Source organism: Pristiophorus japonicus, chromosome 6 (genome assembly GCF_044704955.1).
Source record: "Pristiophorus japonicus isolate sPriJap1 chromosome 6, sPriJap1.hap1, whole genome shotgun sequence".
NCBI classification, from domain to species: domain Eukaryota; kingdom Metazoa; phylum Chordata; class Chondrichthyes; family Pristiophoridae; genus Pristiophorus; species Pristiophorus japonicus.
The window spans coordinates 223353901-223379043 of NC_091982.1; the positions used below are offsets into that span (position 1 = coordinate 223353901).

The 25143-nt window shown below is 47.8% G+C and overlaps 1 protein-coding gene across 1 annotated transcript in view; it reads left to right on the forward strand.

Moving 5' to 3' along the window:
* Positions 1-25143, forward strand: part of LOC139265390 (integral membrane protein 2C-like) — an 88885-nt gene that overhangs the window by 60328 nt on the left and 3414 nt on the right. The window contains exons 3-5 of the mRNA XM_070882378.1: positions 15807-15989; positions 19330-19440; positions 20007-20157. Of these exons, the coding sequence (XP_070738479.1) occupies positions 15807-15989; positions 19330-19440; positions 20007-20157 (445 nt within the window). The remainder of the gene's footprint in view (positions 1-15806; positions 15990-19329; positions 19441-20006; positions 20158-25143) is intronic.

A 25143-nucleotide genomic window follows, 5' to 3' on the forward strand; every position in this document is an offset into this window, starting at 1 on the left:
AACATTTACTTTAGTCACTCTTTTCCGTTTTATATATCTGTAAAAGCTTTTACTATCTGTTTTTATGTTTTGCGCAAGTTTACCTTCGTAATCATCTTTCCTTTCTTTATTGGTTTTTTAGTCATTCTTTGCTGTTGTTTAAAATTTTCCCAATCCTCTAGTTTCCCACTAACCTTGGCCACCTTATACGCATTGGTCTTTGATTTGATACTCTCCTTTATTTCCTTGGTTATCCACAGCTGGTTATCCCTTCTCTTACCGCCCTTCTTTTTCACGAATATATTTTTGTTGCGCACTATGAAAGAGCTCCTTAAAAGTCCTCCACTGTTCCTCAATTGTGCCACCGTTTAGTCTGTGTTCCCAGTCTACTTTAGCCAACTCTGCCCACATCCCACTGTAGTCCCCTTTGTTTAAGCATAGTACGCTCGTTTCTGACACAACTTCCTTACCCTCAATCTGTATTACAAATTCAACCATACTGTGATCACTCATTCCGAGAGGATCTTTTATGAGGAGATCGTTTATTATTCCTGTCTCATTACACAGGACCAGTTCTAAGATAGCTTGCTTCCTTGTAGGTTCTGTAACATACTGTTCTAAGAAACAATCCCGTATGCATTCTATGAATTCCTTCTCCAGGCTACCCCGTGCGATTTTATTTGACCAATCGATATGTAGGTTAAAATCCTCCATGACTACTGCCGTTCCTTTTTCACATGCCTCCATTATTCCCTTGATTATTGCCCGCCCCACCATGAAGTTATTATTTGGGGGCCTATAAACTACGCCCACCAGTGACTGTTTTCCCCTTACTATCTCTAATCTCCAGCCACAATGATTCAACATTTTGTTCATTAGAGCCAATATCATCTCTCACAACTGCCCTGATATCATCCTTTATTAACAGAGCTACCCCACCTCCTTTCCCTTCTTGTCTATCTTTCCGAATCGTCAGATACCCCTGTATGTTTAATTCCCAGTCTTGGCCACACTGCAACCATGTTTCTGTAATGGCCACCAAATCATACCCATTTGTAATGATTTGTGCCGTCAACTCATTTACTTTATTTCGAATGCTGCGTGCGTTTAGGTAGAATGTTTTAATCCTAGTTTTTAAACCATGATTTTTAGTTTTGACCCCTCCTGCAGCCCCTTTATATTCAATGGCCCTTTTTGCTTTTTGCCTTGGGTTTCTCTGCCCTCCACTTTTACTCATCTCCTTTCTGTCTTTTGCTTTTGTCTCCTTTTTGTTTCCCTCTGTCTCCCTGCATTGGTTCCCATCCCCCTACCATATTAGTTTAACTCCTCCCCAACAGCACTAGCAAACACTCCCCCTAGGACATTGGTTACGGTCCTGCCCAGGTGCAGATCGTCCGGTTTGTGCTGGTCCCACCTCCCCCAGAACCGGTTCCAATGCCTCAGGAATTTGAATCCCTCCCTGCTGCACCACTGCTCAAGCCACGTATTCATCTGCGCTATCCTGCGATTCCTACTCTGACTAGCACGTGGCACTGGTAGCAATCCCGAGATTACTACTTTTGAGGTCCTACTTTTTAATTTAGCTCCTAGCTCCTTAAATTCGTCTCGTAGGACCACATCCCTTTTTTTTTACCTATGTCTTTGGTACCAATGTGCACCACGACAACTGGCTGTTCTCCCTCCCTTTTTAGAATGTCCTGCACCCGCTCCGAGACATCCTTGACCCTTGCACCAGGGAGGCAACATACCATCCTGGAGTCTCGGTTGCGGCAGCAGAAACGCCTATCTATTCCCCTTACAATTGAATCCCCTATCACTATCGCTCTCCCAATCTTTTTCCTACCCTCCTGTGCAACAGAGCCAGCCACGGTGCCATGAACTTGGCTGCTGCTACCCTCTCTTGATGAGTCATCCCCCTCAACAGTACTCAAAGCAGTGTATCTGTTTTGCAGGGGGATGACCGCAGGGGACCCCTGCACTACCTTCCTTGCACTGCTCTTCCTGCTGGTCTTCCATTCCCTAGCTGGCTGTGGACCCTTCACCTGCGGTAAGACCAACTCGCTACACCTGCTACTCACGTCATTCTCAGCATCGTGGATGCTCCAGAGTTAATCCACCCTCAGCTCCAATTCCGCAACGCGGTCCGTCAGGAGCTGGAGGCGGATACATGTCCCGCACACGTAGTCATAATTTTATACAGCTCAAGGGTCCACTGGAGTCTACTCTTAAATGCCCAAAAATAACCTTTGCCGCTGATTTTTGTGTACTAAGAGGAGCCTAATGTCGGTCCTTTTATGCCCTTCTACTCCTCCCCCATCAGCAATGCCTTTTATGCCCCTCTCTCTCACCCCCCCCCCCCCCCCCCCGTAAGAGTTGCCAGATTCACCCCCACCCCTCCACCCATTTACAAGATGCCTGTCCGTGCTCATTGAGCAGTGGCTGCTCGCTGATGATATGCAGATGAGGCCCAACTGTGAAAATGGTTTGGGCCTCCCACTGGTCACTGGTGAAATTGGGCAGGGGTAGCATATACCTCACCCACTACTCACTATAGTTGAACATTGCCCCCATCTAGTCAAGTGTAAGTCCAATTATGATCCAATGAACTGGTGCTGTATGTACACACGCCACCCTCTTCTTAATGAAATATGTTTGTAAATACTGTTACAGTTAAAACTGTTGGTGAATGTGTTTCATAATTATTGTCTACATCTATAGTTGAGACCTTCCCTTGACAAAACATGATTATTTGGTTATGTCTGTGCTGGAATTCCCCTTTTAATGGAAGAAATTTACAGCACAGAAGGAGGGCATTCAGTCCATCGTGTCTGCCTGGCCGAACAAGAGCTATCCAGCCTAATCCCACTTTATAGCTCTTGGTCCGTAGCTTTCAAATATATCTAAGTACTTTTTCAATGTGATGAGGGTTGCTGCCTCTACCACCCTTTCAGGCAGTGTGTTCAGACCCCCACCACCCTCTGGGTGAAAGAAGTTCTCTTCAATTCCCTTCTAATTCTTCTACAAATTACTTTAAATCTATGTCCCCTGGTTATTGACCTCTTTAAGGGAAATAGGTTCTTCCCATCCACTCTTTTCTCGGCCCCTCATAACTTTATACAGCTCAATCAAGTCACCCCTCAGCCTTCTCTGTTCCAAAGATAACCCCAGCCTATCCAATCTTTCCTCATAGCTAAAATTCTCCAGTCCTGGCAACATCCTCGTAAATCTCCTTTGTACCTTTTCTAGTGCAATCACATCTTTCCTTTAAAGTGGTGACCAGATCTGTATGCAGTACTCTAGCTGTGGCCTAACTCGTCTTTTATACAGTTCAAGCATAACCTCCCTGCTCTTATATTGTATGCCTCGGCTAATAAAGGAAAGCCTTAACCATCTTATCTACCTGTCCTACCTTCAGGGATCTGTAGACATGCACTCCAAGGTCCCCCTGTTCCTCTACACTTCTCAGTGTCCTACAACTTATTGTGTATTCCCTTGCCTTGTTAGCCCTCCCCAATTGCATTACCTCTCACTTCTCTGGATTCAATTCCATTTACCACTTTTTTCCCACTTGACCAGTCCATTGACATCTTCCTGCAGTCTATAGCTTTCTTCCTCACGATTAACCACACGGCCAATTTTTGTATCATTTACAAACTTCTTAATCATGCCCCCTACATTGACGTCTAAATCATATATATGTAACCACAAAAAGCAAGGGACGTAGACTCAGTCCTGTGGAACCCACTGGAAACCACTGGAAACAGCCTTCCAGTTACAAAAACATCTATCGATCATTACTCTTTGCTTCCTGCTGAGCCAATTTTGGAACCAGCTTGCCACTTTCCCTTGGATCCCATAGGCTTTTACTTTACAGGCCAGTCTGCCATGTGGGACCTTGCTAAAATCCATGTAGACTACATCAAACGCTCTACCGTCATCAACCCTCCTTGTTACCTCTTCACAAATCCATGCTGACTGTTCTTGATTAATCTGTGTCTTTCTAAATGATGATTAATACTGTCCCTCAGAATGTTTTCCAATAATCTTCCCACCACCGAGGTTAAGCTGAATGGCCTGTAATTACTCAGTCTATCCCTTTCTCCCTTTTTAAACAATGGTACATCTAATATTTCACACTCCTTCTCCTTAATTACAATGTCTGCATCATCCCTCTCTTTTGTGAAGACAGATGCAAATGGAAGAGAGGCATGCCCATTTTTTCTGAGAAATCATGTATTTCAGAGCTGAACATATTGAAATAATTCAATATATTTTCATTTGATATCTGCACTGCAGTACGCAGCAAATTCAAGAATTGAAATTTTTTAATGGAAAATAATTTACATTGATTTTTCATGAATAACCTATTGACATCAATTTTCCATGCATTCTGTAAAACACCAAAATTCCAGAACTTTGGTTGCCCAGCAGGTTCTATAATGATGCACGTTTCCTTACACATCAATTTTCTTTCATTTTAAAGCACTTGAGCCTCTACAGTTTTTTTTCTAAGGCACGAAATACTTTTTCATGAAGATATGAAATACATAAAGCACCAGCAGATATGATTCTTTATTCATCAGACTTGTTTTAATTGAGATGGCCTGACATTAAGCAGTTTCTCTGGGAAAACAGCAATACTGTATGTTTAAAAAAAAAATGAACCTGAATTTCACAATGCAAAACATTACAGGCTGAAAAAGCTCTCTCTTTATTTCCAGATACAGGAGGCAGTAATAATCCTCTTGGAAGCTCCTAGTTGACCACATTTATTTGAAAGAAAAGTCAATAGTTACAAAATTACTAAGGATATATAAGCATTATACTTTATGGGAAGAGAAATCAATCTGAAATTAATAAAACGGCATTCCCTTTCAAATACTTTACATAACCAATTCCCCCTCACTTTCCCAGAGTAGCCCTGTGCACGAATAGAAGGCAATACTACTTAACAACCACAACTTGGTACTTCAGAGATTAAAGTGCTTGCTTCCAAACCAGTCTGGGCTCAAATCTATTGATAAAAAATTCCAAGGCCTGGACAGCCTGTCTATATTCCCAGATGGAGTGGATCAAATGGACGTAAAAGGCTTTGTAGAAAGGCAAGTTGAGGAGAAAAATTTGAGCGTGAATAAAGAAAATATAAAGCAATTCCCTGGTACTGTAACTTGGCTAATGAGCTTTCCTCTTGGTTATATGGGACTTTACAACGAAATTTATATAACAATAACAGTCAATGCATGCAGGACTATTATCAATCTGAAGGATACTGGATCCAGTCAACTTTATCCAGTCAACTTCACAGAAGAGAGTGGATAGTTAACCCATATGATTATGATAAAAATTCTTTATAGGAAAACAAGTCAAAATCCAACGATTAATTACATTTGGAAAAGTGAATGTGATCTGCTTCGTTACTTAGTTGCTCGACGACAGAGGATGGGACGGTCTTAGATCTGGCCTGGAGACAACAAAGGTTGAACAGGTTCCCACTGGTTCTGTAGTTTAGTTCCACTCCAGCGGGGAGCATATTGAGTGTGAGGTGGAGCATGGCAGTGAGGAAAATCGAGAAGTGGGTTGGCGTGATGGCGCAGCCCTGCTTGACCCCGGTCCAGATGTGGATTGGGTCTGTGGTGGATCTGTTGGTCAGGATCACAGCTTGCATGTCGTCGTGGAGCAGGCGGATGATGGTGACAAACTTTTGGGGGCTGTCGAAACGGAGAAGGACGCTCCATAGTCCCTCGCAGTTAACAGTGTCAAAGGCTTTTGTGAGGTCAAAGAAAGCCATGTACAAGGGTTGGTGCTGTTCCCTGTATTTCTCTTGCAGTTGTCGCGCCATAAAGATCATGTTCATTGTACCCCGTAGTGGACGGAATCCGCACTGTGACTCCGGGAGGAGCTCCTCAGCTACAGGGAGAAGACAATTGAGGAGGATTCGAGCGATGACTTTCCCAGTGGCTGATAACAGGGAGATTTCTCTGTAGTTGCCGCAGTCGGACTTGTCCCCTTTTTTTTTAAAGATAGTCATGAGACCCAATGCGGGAGCAGCAAAACAGCATTACAGACGGCTCAAGGCTGAGGTCCAACAAAAAACCCGGGACCTGAAGAACAAGTGGTGGATGAAGAAAGCACAGGAGATACAGCAGCTGGCCGACAACCATGCGAGGATTCTGCATCGCAGTCAAGGCCACCTAAGGCCCCACCCCACTAAGTCAAACACCCAAGGCCCCACCCCACTGCTGGCCAAGAACGGGGAAACACTCATCAAGGACACCGAGGCAGTCAGGGCCCGCTGGAAGGAGCACTTCGAAGATCTCCCCAATTGAGACTTTGCCTTTGACTCGAGTGTTCTCAACTCCATCCCGCAGCATGCTACCCGCCACCACCTCAGTGAGACCCAACACTGCACAAAGTAAAAAAAAAAAGCCATAAGACAGTTCAAAAACAACAAGGCTACGGGTGCGGACGGAATCCCTGCTGAGGTATTGAAGTATGGCGGAGAGGCACTGCTGGCACGAATACATGACCTCCTTTCTCTCATCTGGAGGGAGGAGAGCATGCCGGGGGATCTCCGAGATGCAGTAATTGTGACCATCTTTAAAAAAGGGGACAAGTCTGACTGCGGCAACTACAGAGGAATCTCCCTGCTATCAGCCACTGGGAAAGTCATCGCTAGAGTCCTCTTCAACCATCATCTTTCCGTGGCCGAGGAGCTCCTCCCGGAGACACAGTGCGGATTTCGTCCCCTACAGGGCACAACGGACATGATTTTTGCAGCGCGACAGCTACAGGAAAAATGCAGAGAGCAGCGCCAGCCCTTGTACATGGCCGTCTTCGACCTTAAAAAGGCCTTTGACACTGTCAACCATGAGGGTCTATGGAGTGTCGTCCTCCGTTTCGGATGCCCCCAAAAGTTAGTCACCAATCTCCACCTGCTCCACGATGATATGCAGGCCGTGATCCTTACCAACGGATCCATCACAGACCCAATTCATGTCCGGACCAAGGTCCAACAGGGCTGTGTCATCGCCCCAACCCTCTTCTCAATCTTTCTCGCCGCCATGCTCCTCCTCACAGTCAACAAGCTCCCCGCTGGAGTGGAACTAAACTACAGAACCAGTGGGAACCTGTTCAACCTGCACCGTCTCCAGGCCAGATCCAAGACCACCCCAACCTCTGTCGTCGAGCTACAGTAGGCGGATGACGCCTGCGTCTGCGCACATACAGAGGCCGCACTCCAGGACATAATCGACGTATTTACTGAGGCATACGAAAGCATGGGCCTTACGCTAAACATCCGCAAGACAAAGGTCCTCCACCAGCCTGTCCTCGCCGCACAGCACTACCCCCGCAGTCATCAAGATCCACGGTGCGGCCCTGGACACCGTGGACCACTTCCCATATCTCAGGAGCCTCCTATCAACAAGAGCAGGAATCGACAACAAAATGCAACACCGCCTCCAGTGCGCCAGTGCAGCCTTCGGTCGCCTGAGAAAAAGAGTGTTTGAAGACCAGGCCCTCAAAACTGCCACCAAGCTCATGGTCTACAGGGCTGTAGTAATACCTGCCCTCCTGTATGGCTCAGAGACATGGACCATGTATAGTAGACACATCAAGTTGCTAGAGAAATATCACCAACGATGTCTCTGCAAGATCCTTCAAATCCCCTGGGTGGACAGGCGCACCAACATTAGCGTCCTCATTCAGGCCAGCATCCCCAGCATTGAAGCACTGACCACACTCGATCAGCTCTGCTGGGCAGGCCACATAGTCTGCATGTCAGACACGAGACTCCAAAAGCTTTACTCGGAGCTCCTTCATGGCAAACGAGCCAAAGGTGGGCAGCGGAAACGCTACAAGGACACCATCAAAGCCTCCGTGATAAAGTGCAACATCCCCACTGACACCTGGCCCAAGAGGAAGTGCATCCGAGAGGGCGCTGAGAGTCTCAATGCCGAGAGCATGCAGAAATCAAGCGCATACAGCGGAAAGAGCATGCGGCAAATCAGTCCCACCCACCACTTCCCTCAACGACTATCTGTCCCACCTGTGACAGAGTCTGTGACTCTCGTATTGGACTGTTCAGCCACCAAAGAACTCACTTCAGGAGTGGAAGCAAATCTTCCTCGATTCCAAGGGACTGCTTATGAAATTAATGAATCTCTGAGACCTCCCGGCATGCTCTCCTCCTTCCAGATGAGAGAGATGAAATCATACATTCATGCCAATAGTGACTCTCTGCCATACTTTAGTGCCTCAACGGGGATTCCATTTGCTCCCGATGCCTTGTTATTGAGCTGACAGATGGCCTTTTCTACCTCGCGCAGGGCTGGGGTTTTGCTGAGGTGGTGGCGGGTAGCATGCTGCGGGATGGAGTCGAGGACACTCGTGTCAAAGGCAGAGTCTCGGTTAAGGAGCTCTTCAAAGTGCTCCTTCCAGTGGGTCCTGACTGCCTCGGTGTCCTTGATGAGTGTCGAGTGTCTCCTCGTTCTTGGCCAGCAGTGGGGTGGGGCCTTGGGTGCTTGGGCCGTAGGTGGACTTGACTGCGATGAAGAATCCTCGCACATCATGGCTGTTGGCCAGCTGCTGAATTTCCTGTGCTTTCTCCACCCATCATCGATTCTTTAGGTGGCAGGTTTTTTGTTGGACCTCGGCCTTAAGCTGTCTGTAAAGCTGCTTTGCTGCTCCTGAGTTGGGTTGTTGTTTAAGGTTCAGAAATGCCCTGCGCTTGCGATTTATTAGCTCTTGTATCTCCTGGACATTCTCATCAAACCAGTCCTAGTGATTCCTGGTTGAGTGATCGAGCGTCTCTTCGCAGGCACTGGTTATGGTGGCCTGGAGGGCAGACCAAGTGCTGTGGGCCCTGGTGCGTCTGTCCTCCCAGGGGATTTGCAGGACAGACGCACCAACTTTAATGTCCTCGATCAGGCCAACATTCCCAGCATCGAAGCACTGACCACACTCGACCAGCTGCGTTGGGCAGGCTACATTGTTCGCATGCCTGACACAAGACTCTCAAAGCAAGCGCTCTACTCGGAACTCCTGCACCGCAAACGAGCCCCAGGTGGGCAGATGAAATGTTTCAAGGACACCCTCAAAGCCTCCTTAATAAAGTGCAACATCCCCACTGACACCTGGGATTCCCTGGCCAAAGACCGCCAAAGAGTGCATAAGGGATGGTTTTCTAGACCAATATGTCGAGGAACCAACTCTGGGGGAGGCAATCTTAGACTGGGTATTGTGTAATGAGAGAGGATTAATTAGCAATCTTGTTGTGCGAGGCCCCTTGGGGAAGAGTGACCATATTATGGTGGAATTCTACATTAGGATGGAGAATGAAACAGTTAATTCAGAGACCATGGTCCAGAACTTAAAGAAGGGTAACTTTGAAGGTATGAGGCATGAATTGGCTAGGATAGATTGGCGAATGATACTTAAGGGGTTGACTGTGGATGGGCAATGGCAGACATTTAGAGACCGCATGGATGAACTACAACAATTGTACATCCCTGTCTGGCATAAAAATAAAAAAGGGAAGGTGGCTCAACCGTGGCTATCAAGGGAAATCAGGGATAGTATTAAAGCCAAGGAAGTGGAATACAAATTGGCCAGAAATAGCAGCGAACCCAGGGACTGGGAGAAATTTAGAACTCAGCAGAGGAGGACAAAGGGTTGGATTAGGGCAGGGAAATAGAGTACGAGAGGAAGCTTGCAGGGAACATTAAGATGGACTGCAAAAGCTTCTACAGATATGTCAAGAGAAAAAGGTTAGTAAAGACAAACGTAGGTCCCCTGCAGTCAGAATCAGGGGAAGTCATAACGGGGAACAAAGAAATGGCAGACCAATTGAACAAGTACTTTGGTTCAGTATTCACTAAGGAGGACACAAACAACCTTCCAGATAAAAACGGGTCAGAGGGTCTAGTAGGAAGGAGGAACTGAGGGAAATCCTTATTAGTCAGGAAATTGTGTTGGGGAAATTGATGGGATTGAAGGCCGATAAATCCCCAGGGCCTGATGGACTGCATCCCAGAGTATTTAAGGAGGTGGCCTTGGAAATGGCGGATGCATTGACAGTCATTTTCCAACATTCCATAGACTCTGGATCAGTTCCTATGGAGTGGAGGGTAGCCAATGTAACCCCACTTTTTAAAAAAAGGAAGGAGAGAGAAAACAGGGAATTATAGGCCGGTCAGCCTGACATCGGTAGTGGGTAAAATGATTGAATCAATTATTAAGGATGTCATAGCAGCGCATTTGGAAAGAGGTAACATGATAGGTCCAAGTCAGCATGGATTTGTGAAAGGGAAATCATGCTTGACAAATCTTCTGGAATTTTTTGAGGATGTTTCCAGTAGAGTGGACAAGGGAGAACCAATTGATGTGGTGTATTTGGACTTTCAGAAGGCTTTCGACAAGGTCCCACACAAGAGATTAATGTGCAAAGTTAAAGCACGTGGGATTGGGGGTAGTGTGCTGACGTGGATTGAGAACTGGTTGGCAGACCAGGAAGCAAAGAGTAGGAGTAAATGGGTACTTTTCAGAATAGCAGGCAGTGACTAGTGGGGTACCGCAAGGTTCTGTGCTGGGGCCCCAGCTGTTTACATTGTACATTAATGATTTAGACGAGGAGATTAAATGTAGTATCTCCAAGTTTGCGGATGACACTAAGTTGGGTGGCAGTGTGAGCTGCGAGGAGGATGCTATGAGGCTGCAGAGTGACTTGGATAGGTTAGGTGAGTGGGCAAATGCATGACAGATGAAGTATAATGTGGATAAATGTGAGGTTATCCACTTTGGTGGTAAACAGAGAGAGATGACTATTATCTGAATGGTGACAGATTAGAAAAAGGGGAGATGCAACGAGACCTGGGGGTGTCATGGTACATCAGTCATTGAAGGTTAGCATGCAGGTACAGCAGGCGGTTAAGAAAGCAAATGGCATGTTGGCCTTCATAGCGAATGGATTTGAATACAGGGGCAGGGAGGTGTTACTACAGTTGTACAGGGCCTTGTGAGGCCACACCTGGAGTATTGTGTACAGTTTTGGTCTCCTAACTTGAGGAAGGACATTCTTGCTATTGAGGGAGTGCAGCGAAGGTTCACTAGACTGATTCCCGGGATGGCGGGACTGACCTATCAAGAAAGACTGGATCAATTGGGCTTGTATTCACTGGAGTTCAGAAGAATGAGAGGGGATCTCATAGAAATTTTTAAAATTCTGACGGGTTTAGACAGGTTAGATGCAGGAAGAATGTTCCCAATGTTGGGGAAGTCCAGAACCAGGGGTCACAGTCTAAGGATAAGGGGTAAGCCATTTAGGACCGAGATGAGGAGAACCTTCTTCACCCAGAGAGTGGTGAACCTGTGGAATTCTCTACCACAGGAAGTTGTTGAGGCCAATTCACTAAATATATTCAAAAAAGAGTTAGATGCAGACCTTACCACTAGGGGGATCAAGGGATATGGCGAGAAAGCAGGAATGGGGTACTGAAGTTGCATGTTCAGCCTTGAACTCATTGAATGGCGGTGCAGGCTCAAAGGGCCGAATGGCCTACTCCTGCACCTATTTTCTATGTTTCTAAGTGGAGGAAGAGCATCTGGGAGGGCGCTGAGCACCTCGAGTCTCGTCGCTGTGAGCATGCAGAAAGCAACCGCAGGCAGCAGAAGGAGCGTGCAGAAAACCAGACTCCCCACCCACCCTTTCCTGCAACGCTTGTCTGTCTCACCTGTGACAGATTGTAATTCCCGTATTGGACTGTTCAGTCTCCTAAGAACTCACTTTAAGAGTGGAAGCAAAGTCTTCCTTGATTTCGAGGGACTGCCTATGATGATAATGATACTTCGTTGCAAGATGATATGGAACATAACACAAGACAGTGATTTGTACAACACACATGATATTCACTGGGCTATTAAAGTTGTTCTAAACCTTTAACAAAATATTTCAGACCAAATAGCAATAATATAAAACATTGGAAATTACCAGGATTTGTACAAAATGAAAATCAAGATTGTTACCTTAAAAAGGAAAAGCTAATTAGATTTATTCTCTAATGGTTTCTTCAAAATGTGTTCTTTTGATGCAAATATGTAAATTAGATCCTTGCTTTGGAGGCAGTTCAGAGAAGGCTGACGAGGTTGATTCCGGGGATGAGGGGGTTGACTTATGAGGAAAGATTGAGTAGATTGGGCCTCTACTCATTGGATTTCAGAAGAATGAGAGGTTATCTTATCAAAACGTATAAGATTATGAGGGGGAGACAAGAACAAGAGGGCATGATCTTAGAATAAGGGGTCGCCCATTTAAAACAGATGAGAAATTTATTTTCTCAGAGGATTGTAAATCTGTGGAATTTGCTGCCTCAGAGAGCTGTGGAAGCTGGGACATTGTCTATTTCTGTCTTAAATTTATTCAGTTTCTTAAACAATAAGGGGTTATGGGGAGCAGACAGGGAAATGGAGCTGAGTCCATGATCAGATCAGCCCATGGTCTTATTGAATGGTGGAGAAGGCTCGATGGGCCGTATGGCCTACCCCTGTTCCTATTTCTTATGTGTGGCACTGAAGCCACAGTGATTGTGACATTTAGCAAGCCGTGATTATCCAGTTACAGTTTTTAGTAAGTCTACTGGTGGATGTATAATCCAAGTCTAAATAGCCCTAGTTTAAACAAAATCAGAAACAGTGCAATCAATTAATTACAGCTATCACTTTTAATTAAGTGAAATGAAATAGAGGAGAGCTATTTTTAGATACTTTATCTAGCTTACAAAAGAAGAAATGGCACATCACACTTTTGCGAGGCAGATTTGCATGTCAGCCTGCTCCAGCACTTTAATCTTTGAGTTGCTGGGCTGTGGTTATAAGCAGTATTTTCTTGGATTAGTCTTATTTTTAGTGCTACTAGGAAGATTATGTAAAATATTCCAAAGGGAATTATATATTACATTTAGATTGAGTTCATGTTGGTCAGACAAACAAAATATTGCCTATATATCCATATTAATCTAGATATTATCATTGTTCCTTGACTGAATTCACTGTCATTCTCAACTCATGCATCTATTGATGAGGCTCCATTTCTCTGAAATGCAAAAGTATCAATTTGGCCATTAGAATTTTTTTGGAAGGGAGAGAATATATTTTGTGTTCATCCAGATGTATGCATGCTAACATTAAGAAATTAAACATTTCTGTAACTTTTGGCAACAGTATCAGCATTAAACTTTCCCTGGTTAGTTATAACACGCATCAGTTGGTAAAGCTCATTGTATCCCTCTTGATATGTGTTGGTGACATCATCAATGGGAAGATTTCTTATTTGTGTCATTCCTTTCAAAATCATAAAGCCATCCTTTTAGAATCTTTACACTCTATTTAGAATGTCGCTAATAACTAGGGACGAGGGAGAATCTTCCTCAGTCTGTCTTAACTTGGGTTTTGGAAGAGTCCCTTCTCCTGCACCACTGAGACATTTCCAACTCTCACATGAGTCATCTTTCTGCCATCTCTCAGTGAGACTGACTATTTGCTGCCAGTTGTTGCTGGATTATGAGTGATTTTGTGCTGTGGACCATCATCCACTAAAAACTGGGTTAAGACTGGGAACTTAAATTAATGGCAAAGATTTTCAAACTGGGGTCTGCAGATCTTATGGGGTTCATGAGCAGATCCTAGGGCACCTGTGAGGCCAATAGATCTCTATCCATCTGGGGCTGGGTATGCTGCGTGGCTCAAGAATTCTGTATTCTATAATTTTCTGTATTTGTCGAGTTGCTAACACATTGGGGTTAATTTTACCCTAACCCGCCCGATGGGAAACCAACAGGATCTGATCGGCTACACATTTTCCTTTGCATTGAAGCTAGTTTCTGTTCCTATTTACTAATAAACAAAATTTTTTCTGCAGTGATATCTCTCTTCCTTTGAGTAGCTGAGGCTGCATTTTGGAGGGGGGAGGGGGGGCCCTAGTTTTCTCTAGGATGACAGCGTATAAATGCCATAGTCTTAGTGTGGAAATTGGGGTGAGGCCCAGACATGCCAGGAGGAACCCGCCCTTTTTCTACTTAGCAACATTTCCCTTTGAAACGCAGGATGGAGCATAATGCACCAGTCTACAAATGGGTCATAGAAACATAGAAAATAGGTGCAGGAGAGGCCATTCGGCCCTTCAAGCCTGCACCACCATTCAATAAGATCATGGCTGATCATTCACCTCAGTACCCCTTTCCCGCTTTCTCTCCATACCCCTTGATCCCTTTAGCCGTAAGGGCCATATCTAACTCTCTCTTGAATATATCCAATGAACTGGCATCAACAACTCTCTGCGGTAGAGAATTCCACAGGTTAACAACTCTCTGAGTGAAGAAGTTTCTCCTCATCTCAGTCCTAAATGGCTTACCACTTATCCTTAGATTATGTCCCCTGGTTCTGGACTTCCCCAACATTGGGAGCATTCTTCCTGCATCTAACCTGTCCAGTCCTGTCAGAATTTTATATGTTTCTATGAGATTCCCTCTCATCCTTCTAAACTCCAGTGAATACAGGCCCAGACGATCCAGTCTCTCCTCATATGTCAGTCCTGCCATCCCAGGAATCCGTCTGGTGAACCTTCGCTGCACTCGCTCAATAGCAAGAACGTCCTTCCTCAGATTAGGAGATCAAAACTGAACACAATATTCTTGGTGAGGCCTCACTAAGGCCCTGTACAACTGCAGTAAGACCTCCCTGCTCTTATACTCAAATCCCCTAGCTATGAAGGCCAACATACCATTTGCCTTATTCACCGCCTGCTGTACCTGCATGTCAACTTTCAATGACTGATGTACCGTGACACCCAGGTCTGCCACGCATTTGCCCACTTACCTAACCTGTCCAAGTCACCCTGCAGCCTTTAAGCGTCCTCCTCACAGCTCACACTGCCACCCAGCTTAGTGTCATCTGCAAACTTGGAGATATTACACTCAATTCCCTCATCCAAATCATTAATGTATATTGTAAATAGCTGGGGTCCCAGCACTGAGCCCTGCGACACCCCACTAGTCACTGCCTGCCATTCTGAAAAGGACCCATTTATCCCGACTTTCTGCTTCCTGTCTGCCAACCAGTTCTCTATCCACGTCAGTACACTACCCCCAATACCATGTGCTTTAATTTTGCACACCAATCTCTTGTGTGGGACCTTGTCAAAAGCCTTTTGAAAGTCCAAATACACCACATCCACTGGTTCCCCCTTGTCCACTCTACCAGTTACATCCTCAAAGAAATTCTAGTAGAAAATTCTAGAATTATGCTGCCAAGAAAATTAGGGAAAGGTTGGATGATTCTTAGAGCTTGACAGGGTCGATGCAGGGAGGATGCTCTCCCTGGCTGGGGAGTCTAGAACCAGGGGTCACAGTCTCAGAATAAGGGGTCGGCCATTTAGGACTGAGATGAGGAGAAATTTCTTCACTGGAGGGTGGCAAATCTTTGGAATTCTCTACCCCAGAGAGCTGTGGAGGCTCAGTCATTGAGCATATTCAAGATAAAGATCGATCAAAAATTTTGGGATATTAAGGGAATCGAGATATGGGGACAGTGCAGGAAAGTGGAGTTGAGGTAGAAGATCAGCCATGATCTTATTGAATGGTGGAGCAGGCTTGGGGGGCAGAATGGCCTACTCCTGCTCCTATTTCTTATGTTCTTGTGATATATTCTCTTCAAAGTGTTTATTTAGAAAGGAACTGTCAGAGACTCCAAGGTGAACTTCTGTAATATTCAGGGCTGTTAACTATATTGAAGACTTCAGATTTTAATTATTTCTATTCTTTACAAAACTCCAACAGCAGAATATGTTTCACTGCATGGTAACTTACGATGAAGATTCGGTTTATGCACCATTCAGAGCCCGGATGCAACTGGAAGAGGATGTGAAAATTTACCTGAAGGATGAAGTAGAGTTGATTAATGTCCCTGTGCCCCAGTTCAAAGGTGGTGATGCTGCCGATATCATCCATGACTTCCAGCAGGTGAGTGCTGACCTAGATACATGTGGCCATAATAAACTTGTAAGTAATTTAGTCATGAAAAATGTAAATGAAATGTAAAAGAATAATTGTAACAAGAAAGAAACAAAGAAAGATTCTATTATCATTGTTATAGTATGTGTTGTTGCTTGCCAGAATTCAAACAGTTCTCGGCTTATTGATGGTTATACAAGTACTCTCTGCCCCAATGGAGGAACACAGATGCACTGTGCCATTTTCGATCCTTTAGCCCCTCATAATTTCCCAAACTCAGCCTATTGCGGGAAACGTTAAGCAAAGGGCAGGAAGGGGAAAAAAATCAAAGAGTTGGCCTGTTCTAGAATACTTATGAGAAACTGGTTTCAGAGGAACATTCAAGGGATCCCAGGAGTGTGTTAGCCACCTACGTTGGATTGAGATGACACGTAAGGCATCTTAGAAAATTGTGCTCCCAATGCCAAGCTTTGAGTCCCAACTATTTACAGTCTACATTAGTGACTTTGAAGAAGGGACCGAGTGTAAAGTAGCCAAGTTTGCTGACGATACAAAGATGGGAGGAAAAGCAATGTGTGAGGAGGACACAAAAAATCTGCAAAAGGACATCTACAGGCTAAGTGAGTGAGCAAAACTTTTACAGATGGAGTATAATGTGGGAAAATCTGAGGTCATGCACTTTGGCAGAAAAAAATCTAAGAGCAAGTTACTATTTAAATGGAGAAAGATTGCAAAGTACTGCAGTACAGCGGGGCCTGGGGGTACTTGTGCATGAAACACAAAAGGATAGTATACAGGTACAGCAAGTGATCAGGAAGGCCAATGGAATCTTGGCCTTTTTTGCAAAGCGGGTGGAGTATAAAAGCAGGGAAGTCTTGCTACAGCTGTACAGGGTATTGGTGAGGCCACACCTGGAATACTGCATGCAGTTTTGGCTTCCATATTTACGAAAGGATATACTTGCTTTGGAGGCAGTTCAGAGAAGGTTCACAAGGTTGATTCCGGAGATGAGGGGGTTGACTTCTGAGGAAAGGTTGAGTAGGTTGGGCCTCTACTCATTGGAATTCAGAAGAAGGAGAGGTGATCTTATTGGAATGTATAAGATAATGGGCCCAAGTTTCGGCCTCAATTGCTCCTGATTTTTTGGAGCAACTGGTGTAGTACGGAGTATCTTAGAAATTCAAATTCTCGGCATTTAGTTTGCTCCAGTTCTAGTCAGTTAGAACAGTTTCACTTTGGAACAGAATTTTTTTTCCAAAAAGGGGCGTGTCCGGCCACTTACGCCTGTTTTCAAAGTTTCGGCAGTGAAAACTTACTCCAAACTAACTTAGAATGGAGTAAGTGAAGATTTTTGTACGCTCGAAAAAACCTTGTCTACACTTGAGAAAATCAGGCGTATGTTACAAATCAGGCGCAGGGAATGGGGGTGGGGGGGGGCGGGTTTAAAGGGAAGTTTACAAACATTAAACTCTTCAGTTTTACAAATAAAGAGCTATCATCAATAATAAATGATAAAAACATCAATAAATCAACCAATAAATCAATCAAAAAAAATTAATAAGAAATATATATATTTTTTAAATCAATAAATAAAACATTTTCTACTTACCGGGAGCCCTCCAACAGCATGCTGGGATGCCCCCCCCCCCCCCAGTGTGTCTCTATCTCTCTGTCTGTCTGTCTGTCTGTGTCTCTCACTCTCTGTCAGTGTCTGTGTTTCTGACAGCGAGGAGGGAGGGAGGGAAGGAGGCGGAGGAGGGGAAGGGGAAAGGGGAGGAGGAGAAGGGGAAAGGGGAGGAGGAGAAGGGGAGGAGGAGGAGGAGAAAGTGGGAAGGGGAGGAGGAGAAAGGGGAAGGGGGGGAGGAGAAGGGGAAAGGGGAAGGGGAGGAGGAGGAGAAGGGGAAAGGGGGGAGGAGGAGGTGGAAAGGGGGGGGAGAGTGAAGGTGGTGGGGGGGGTGGTGGGTGGGGGCGGCTGAACGGGCCGGGCCCGGCTGGGCCCAAGACTTCGGGCAGGGCCCGTCCCCAGCACCAGATTTACAGGTAGGTGGCGTGGGGTCAGGACCGCGGGTCTGGTCCGGTGGGGGGGGGGGGGCGGTCAGGAGCTCGATCAGGTGGGGGGGGGAAGGAGGAGGGAGGTCGGGTTGGTTCGGGTAGGGGGAAGGGAGGGAGCACGGGCCGGTTCGGATCGGGTGGGGGGGCAGAGGGAGGTTGGGTCGGTTCGTATCGGGGGCGGGGGGAGGGAGGTCAGGTTGGGTCCGGTCCGGGTGGGGGTCGGGAGCGCGGGTCGGGTCGGGGGGGTGGTGGGAGGGAGGTCGGGTCGGGGAGAGGGAGGTCGGGTGGGGGGGGTGGGGGTAGCACGGGTCGGGTCCAGTCCGGGGGGTTGGGTCGGGTCCGGTCCGGGAGGGGGGGGGGTGGTGTGGGGCTCGGGGTCAGGTCCGGTCCGGGGTCGAGGGGGGTGGGGGGGGGAAGCGGGAGTCGAGTCGGGTCGGGAGAAAGCAGGAGCTGGGCATGGGAGGCAGCCTTATGCACGCAGCCCTAGTGAGGCCATCATGCTTCGGGCCCCTCCCACAATTTTGGGTGCCTGGAGCTACTGCACATGCGCGCCCACTGTAGCACGCATGTGCAAAGGTCCCGGCACTGTTTTCAGCGCAGGGACCTAGCTCCACCCCCCCACAGTTCCTGCTGCACCGCGCTGAGCTGCAAACGACCTGCAGGGAGCCAGAGAATCTGTTTTTTTTTAAGCGCACTTTGTGGCGCGAAAAACGGGCGTCCAGGTCGGGGCTGCGCCGTTCTAGGTGCGGCCCGAAACTTGGGCCCTATGAGGGGGCTTGACAAGGTGGATGCAGAGGGGATAATTTCACTGATAGGGGAGACTAGAACTAGAGGGCATCAACTTAGAATAAGGGGCTGCCCATTTAAAACTGAGATGAGGAGAAATTTCCTCTGAGGATTGTGAATCTGTGGAATTCGCTGCCTCAGAGAGCTGTGGAAACTGGAACATTGAATAAATTTAAGACAGAAATAGACAGTTTCTTAAACAATAAGAGAATAAGGGGTTATGGGGAGTGAACAGGGAAGTGGTCCTGAGTCCCTGATCAGATCAGCCATGATCGTATTGAATGGCGGAGCAGGCTCGAGGGGCCGTATAGCCTACTCCTGCTCCTATTTTTTTATGCTCTTATAACACATTAGGATTTTAGGTGTGGAGTACCACAGGAAGGCTTTTTTGTTTAATAATTATGTTCTGAACTGGGATAGTGAATTTGTTAAATCCAATCTACATGTTTTCCATGTGGGAAAAGGAGAAAAAATAAATTCCAAAATAGAAACTATATTTGCTTTATTGTAGAGGTTGACTGCTTACCATGACCTCTCTCTGGATAAATGCTACGTCATTGAACTCAACACCACCATTGTATTGCCACCTCGCAATCTCTGGGAACTACTTGCCAATGTTAAGGTAAGTCATTCTTTTTTATTTTGTCCTTTTAAGACTTGTTAAATACTTAATCTGAATATTGTATAAATGAGAAATGTTTTATTTAGTAAAAATGATTTTCAACTTAACGCATGGAAATGAAAATCAGCACTCTCGATAACGGGCAACTAATCTGCAATGGCAATTTTACACCGGGCGGCAAGTTGAAACTCGACGCTAATGTTGCAAAAGACCCGAGGATTGAAATTGTACTGTGATTTGTGGAACAAACGTGTTAATGCCTTCGATTGAAATTCCTTTATTCATTGTTTTAACATTGTTTAATTTAATTACAATTTTAACTCCCCAGATAATTTCACTACTGCCTTATGGTTGCTCATCCCTATTAGTAAATTATGCTTATGATGAGGTTTCTTGCCAATATCTCCTGCATGGAGACAAACACAGGATGAGAGACTTTTAGGGACCATTTCCCCCTCCTTCCAAATGCAAAAACAGGTGCTAACTCGAGAACAAATTGTCCCAATGTGCAGATATGTGCAATTAGCATTTTTTTGAGTTAACAATCAGATCATTCATCTTCACAGAAGGGAACCTACCTGCCACAGACTTATGTTATTCAGGAGGAGATGGAAGTCACAGAACAAATCAGCAACATGCAGCAACTGGGTAACTTTATCCCCAGGCTGTGCAATGGAAAAGAAACCTACAAACTGAAACGCAGGGATGTTAAGAGAAGTAAGTCCTGCAACTTTTACACTGTTGTTCCCAGTGTGGGTTCCCGGTCTCGTCCAAGGTGAATGGCACTCACCTGAGACATGAGTGCTGCTCTGACCTCAGCTGACAGAAGATAATTTTGTTATAAGGAGCTATGGGTGATTTATTTTTATTCCTTTCCTCCACAAAAGTAATAGCTCCACTATTGTATGAGACAGTAATGTCAAGTACTGCTGAAACTCATTAAAATACAATCAGTCGATCTAAGTCCCATCCACCCCACTCTGATTTAACATGTGACTGCAAGGTTGTGATTGAAGAGATTAGTAGTTTGACTAAAACTTTAGAGTCAAACTTCACTTCATTAAAGCACCCTTACTGGAAATATTGACGAGTAGAGAAATGACACATTGGAGGTTGACTGGGCCTAATAGGGACATTGCTACACTTAAGAGCTGATACAGAATATGCCTCACAATGACCCAAGCCTGATGTAAAAATATGAATCAGACAGACCAGCTTGAGCCCCTATTGAGCAAATATCACATTTGTAGTAATACACTGAAAGAAGCCCGCACAGTAACAAATCACATCTTTCTCCAGTTTCTCTCCAATCTCCCCTCATGACCTCTCCGAGTTCATCCTGTTCATGAGACTCACTTCCTGCTCCCTTGCCCCTATTCCCACCAAACTGCTGACCACCCAATGTCCTTTTCTGGCTCCCATGTTAGCTGACATTGTTTATGGTTCGCTCTCCTTAGGTACTGTCCCCCTTTCCCTCAAATCTGCTGTCATCACCCCTCTCCTCAAAAACCAACCCTCGATCCCTCCACCCTTGCAAACTACCGCCCCATCTCCAACCTCCCTTTCCTCTCCAAAGTCCTTGAATGTGTTGTCGCCTCCCAAATCCGTGCACATCTTTCCTGCAATTCCATGTTTGAATCCCTCCAATCCGGTTTCCGCTCCTGCCACAGTACCGAAACGGCTTTCATCAAAGTCACAAATGACATCCTTTGTGACTGTGACAAAGGCAAACTATCCCTCTTCGTGCTTCTTGACTTGTCTGCAGCCTTTGACACGATTGACCACTCTATCCTTCTCCAACGCCTCTCCATTGTCATCCAGCTGGGTGGAACTGCACTTGTCTGGTTCCATTCTTATCTATCTAATCATAGCCTGAGAAGCACACAGTGGCTTTTCTTCCACGCCCCCGCATTGTTACCTCTGGTGTCCCCCAAGGATCTATCCTTGGCCCCCTCCTAGTTCTCATCTACATGCTGCCCCTTGTCAATATCATCCGGAAACACTGCATCAGTTTCCACATGATCGCTGATGACACCCAGCTCTATCTCACTACGACTTCTCTCGACCCTTCCACGGTCTCTAAATTGTCAGACTGCTTGTCCGACATCCAGTTCTGGATGAGCAGAAATTTTCTCTAATTGAATATTGGACGACCAAAGCCATTGTTTTTGGTCCCTGCCACAAACTCCGTTCCCTAGACACTGACTCCATCCCTCTTCCCAACTCCTGCCTGAGGCTGAACCAGACTGTTCGCAACCTTGGTGTGATATTTGTCCCTGAAATGAGCTTTTCACCAAATATCCGCAGCAAAACGAAAACTGCTTATTTCCACCTCTGTAACATTGCCCGTCTCCGCCCTTGCCTCAGCTAATCTGCTGCTGAAGCCCTCATCCATGCCTCGCTGGCCTCCCACATTCTACCCTACGTAAACTAGATGTGATCTAAAACTCGGCTTCCCATGTTCTAACTCGCACAAAATCCCACTCACCCATCACCCCTGTGCTTGCTGACCTACATTGGCTTCCGGTTAAGCAATGCCTCGATTTCAAAATTCTCATCCTTTATTTTCAAATCCCTCCATGGTCTCGCCCCTCCCTATCTCTGTAATCTCCTCCAGCCCCACAACGCCCCGAGATGTCTGCATTCCTCTAATTCTTCCCTCGTGAGCATCCCTGATTATAATCACGCGATCATTGGTGGCCGTGCCTTCGGTTGCCTCGGCCCCAAGCTCTGGAACTCCGTGCCTCGCCTCTCTACCTCTCTTTCCTCCTTAAAACATACCTCTTTGACCAAGCTGTGCTAATTTCTACTTATGCAGCTCAGTGTCAAATTTTTTGTCTCATAATACTCCTGTGAAGTGCCTTGGGATATTTCACTATGTTAAAGGCGCTATATAAATACGTTGTTGTTGTTAGCATCAAAAGCCACTGTTCTAAGAGAAAAGTGGGGAGGTGAAATGAAAAGGCAATGAAAGAGATTGTGTTATCCAGCGGGAAAGTCTCACGGGTAAGAGTAGTTCTTGGTAGAGCTTGCACTATGAAGCCTTCATGCTGCTCCGACCACAGACAAAGAGATGAAATCTGGTACAGCCTCACTCAACACATGTTTTCTCTAAGGGCAATGAGCGGAGCAAATGATCATACTGTTTCAGGCCAATTATATCAGCTGTGATAAACCTTTTCACAAGAACATTTAATATGATGACCGTGCTCCTTTAACTTGATTATACAGCAATAATATGTGTAGCCATGACAATTACAAAATGAACATGTGCACACCCTTATGCATAAACAGAAAATGCATTTCTTCCGATGGGGAAACAATTTGATTGCTTAGTGAAGCAAAAAAGCATATAAGCAATGTAATCACATCCTCGCAACTTGTTACTTCCAAAAATTCTATGTCCACATTTATAATGGAAAATTACTATGTAACTTTGTTAACTCTCATCCCATCCCCTAGCACCATCACTGGTAGGAGGATGTAATTAGAGTATGAAATTTTACATAGGCTGTTTCCATTATGGATGCGCTTATTTGTACTGCAAAAATGGCCATCATGCTCCACCCTTTGTCTATGATTGATCCCCTTGGAGAATAAGCCACACCCTGAAGTTTCACAGGAATGTGTAACTGGAACCACCCATCCCAAGGTCTCTGACTTTGCAAATTGTAACTCAATCCATTTTGACTTCCTAAAGTGACAGAGGACAGAGGACAGAGCTTCCCAGAAGACAGCAAAGGCCAGCCAAAGTTCCTCACCCAGTCCAAGTGCATGCCTCCCCTAGCTGAAGCGCAAATGCAACCTTCCACCACCCCACAATAGATGGGCAGGCATTGTGTACGGATTGTTAACAGGTTTATTGGGTATGAAGCGAATAGTGACAGTGTCATGATTTCTGGATATCATCCACTCCAACAATGTCCCTTGTAGGAGGTTGAAAGAACGTGATCCGTCTTCCTGAGTTCCCCCTCTCTCCTCCGATTTACGCCCCCCCCCACCCAGTCTCTCTCTCTCTCTCTCTCTCTCTCTCTCTCTCTCTCTCTCTCTCTCTCTCTCTCTCTCTCTCTCTCTCTCTCTCTCTCTCATCTCTCTCTTCCCACCGTCCCCACCCCCAGCCCCTCTCTCTCTCTCCCCCCCAGCCCCTCACTCTCCCCCACCCCCCAGACCTTCTCTTCTCTCTTCCGCCCCCCTCAGTCCCTCTCTCTTCCCCCCCCCTCAGCCCCTCTCTCTTCCCCCCCCTCAGCCCCTCTCTCTTCCCCCCCCCTCAGCCCCTCTCTCTCCCCCCTCCCTCAGCCCTCTCTCTTCCCCCCCCCCCCCTCAGCCCCTCTCTCTTCCCCCCCCCTCAGCCCCTCTCTCTTCCCCCCCCCCTCAGCCCCTCTCTCTTTCCCCCCCCCCTCAGCCCCTCTCTCTTCGCCCCCACCCCTCAGACCCCCTCGCTCCCCACCCCTCAGACCCCCTCGCTCCCCACCCCAGACCCCCTCGCTCCCCACCCCAGACCCCCTCGCTCCCCACCCCAGACCCCCTCGCTCCCCACCCCAGACCCCCTCGCTCCCACCCCAGACCCCCTCGCTCCCCACCCCAGACCCCCTCGCTCCCCACCCCAGACCCCCTCGCTCCCCACCCCAGACCCCCTCTCTCCCCACCCCCGGAGCCCCTCTCTCCCCACCCCCGGAGCCCCTCTCTCCCCACCCCGGAGCCCCTCTCTCCCCACCCCGGAGCCCCTCGCTCCCCACCCCGGAGCCCCTCGCTCCCCACCCCGGAGCCCCTCTCTCCCCACCCCGGAGCCCCTCGCTCCCCACCCCGGAGCCCCTCGCTCCCCACCCCGGAGCCCCTCGCTCCCCACCCCGGAGCCCCTCGCTCCCCACCCCGGAGCCCCTCGCTCCCCACCCCGGAGCCCCTCGCTCCCCACCCCGGAGCCCCTCGCTCCCCACCGCCCTGTCCCCGGAGCCCCTCGCTCCCCACCCCGGAGCCCCTCGCTCCCCACCCCGGAGCCCCTCGCTCCCCACCCCGGAGCCCTCGCTCCCCACCCCGGAGCCCCTCGCTCCCCACCCCGGAGCCCCTCGCTCCCCACCCCGGAGCCCCTCGCTCCCCACCCCGGAGCCCTCGCTCCCCACCCCGGAGCCCCTCGCTCCCCACCCCGGAGCCCCTCGCTCCCCACCCCGGAGCCCCTCGCTCCCCACCCCGGAGCCCCTCGCTCCCCACCCCGGAGCCCCTCGCTCCCCACCCCGGAGCCCCTCGCTCCCCACCCCGGAGCCCCTCGCTCCCCACCCCGGAGCCCCTCGCTCCCCACCCCGGAGCCCCTCGCTCCCACCCCGGAGCCCCTCGCTCCCCACCCCGGAGCCCTCGCTCCCCACCCCGGAGCCCCTCGCTCCCCACCCCGGAGCCCCTCGCTCCCCACCCCGGAGCCCCTCGCTCCCCACCCCGGAGCCCCTCGCTCCCCACCCCGGAGCCCCTCGCTCCCCACCCCGGAGCCCCTCGCTCCCCACCCCGGAGCCCCTCGCTCCCCACCCCGGAGCCCCTCGCTCCCCACCCCGGAGCCCCTCGCTCCCCACCCCGGAGCCCCTCGCTCCCCACCCCGGAGCCCCTCGCTCCCCACCCCGGAGCCCTCGCTCCCCACCCCGGAGCCCCTCGCTCCCCACCCCGGAGCCCCTCGCTCCCACCCCCGGAGCCCCTCGCTCCCCACCCCCGGAGCCCCCTCGC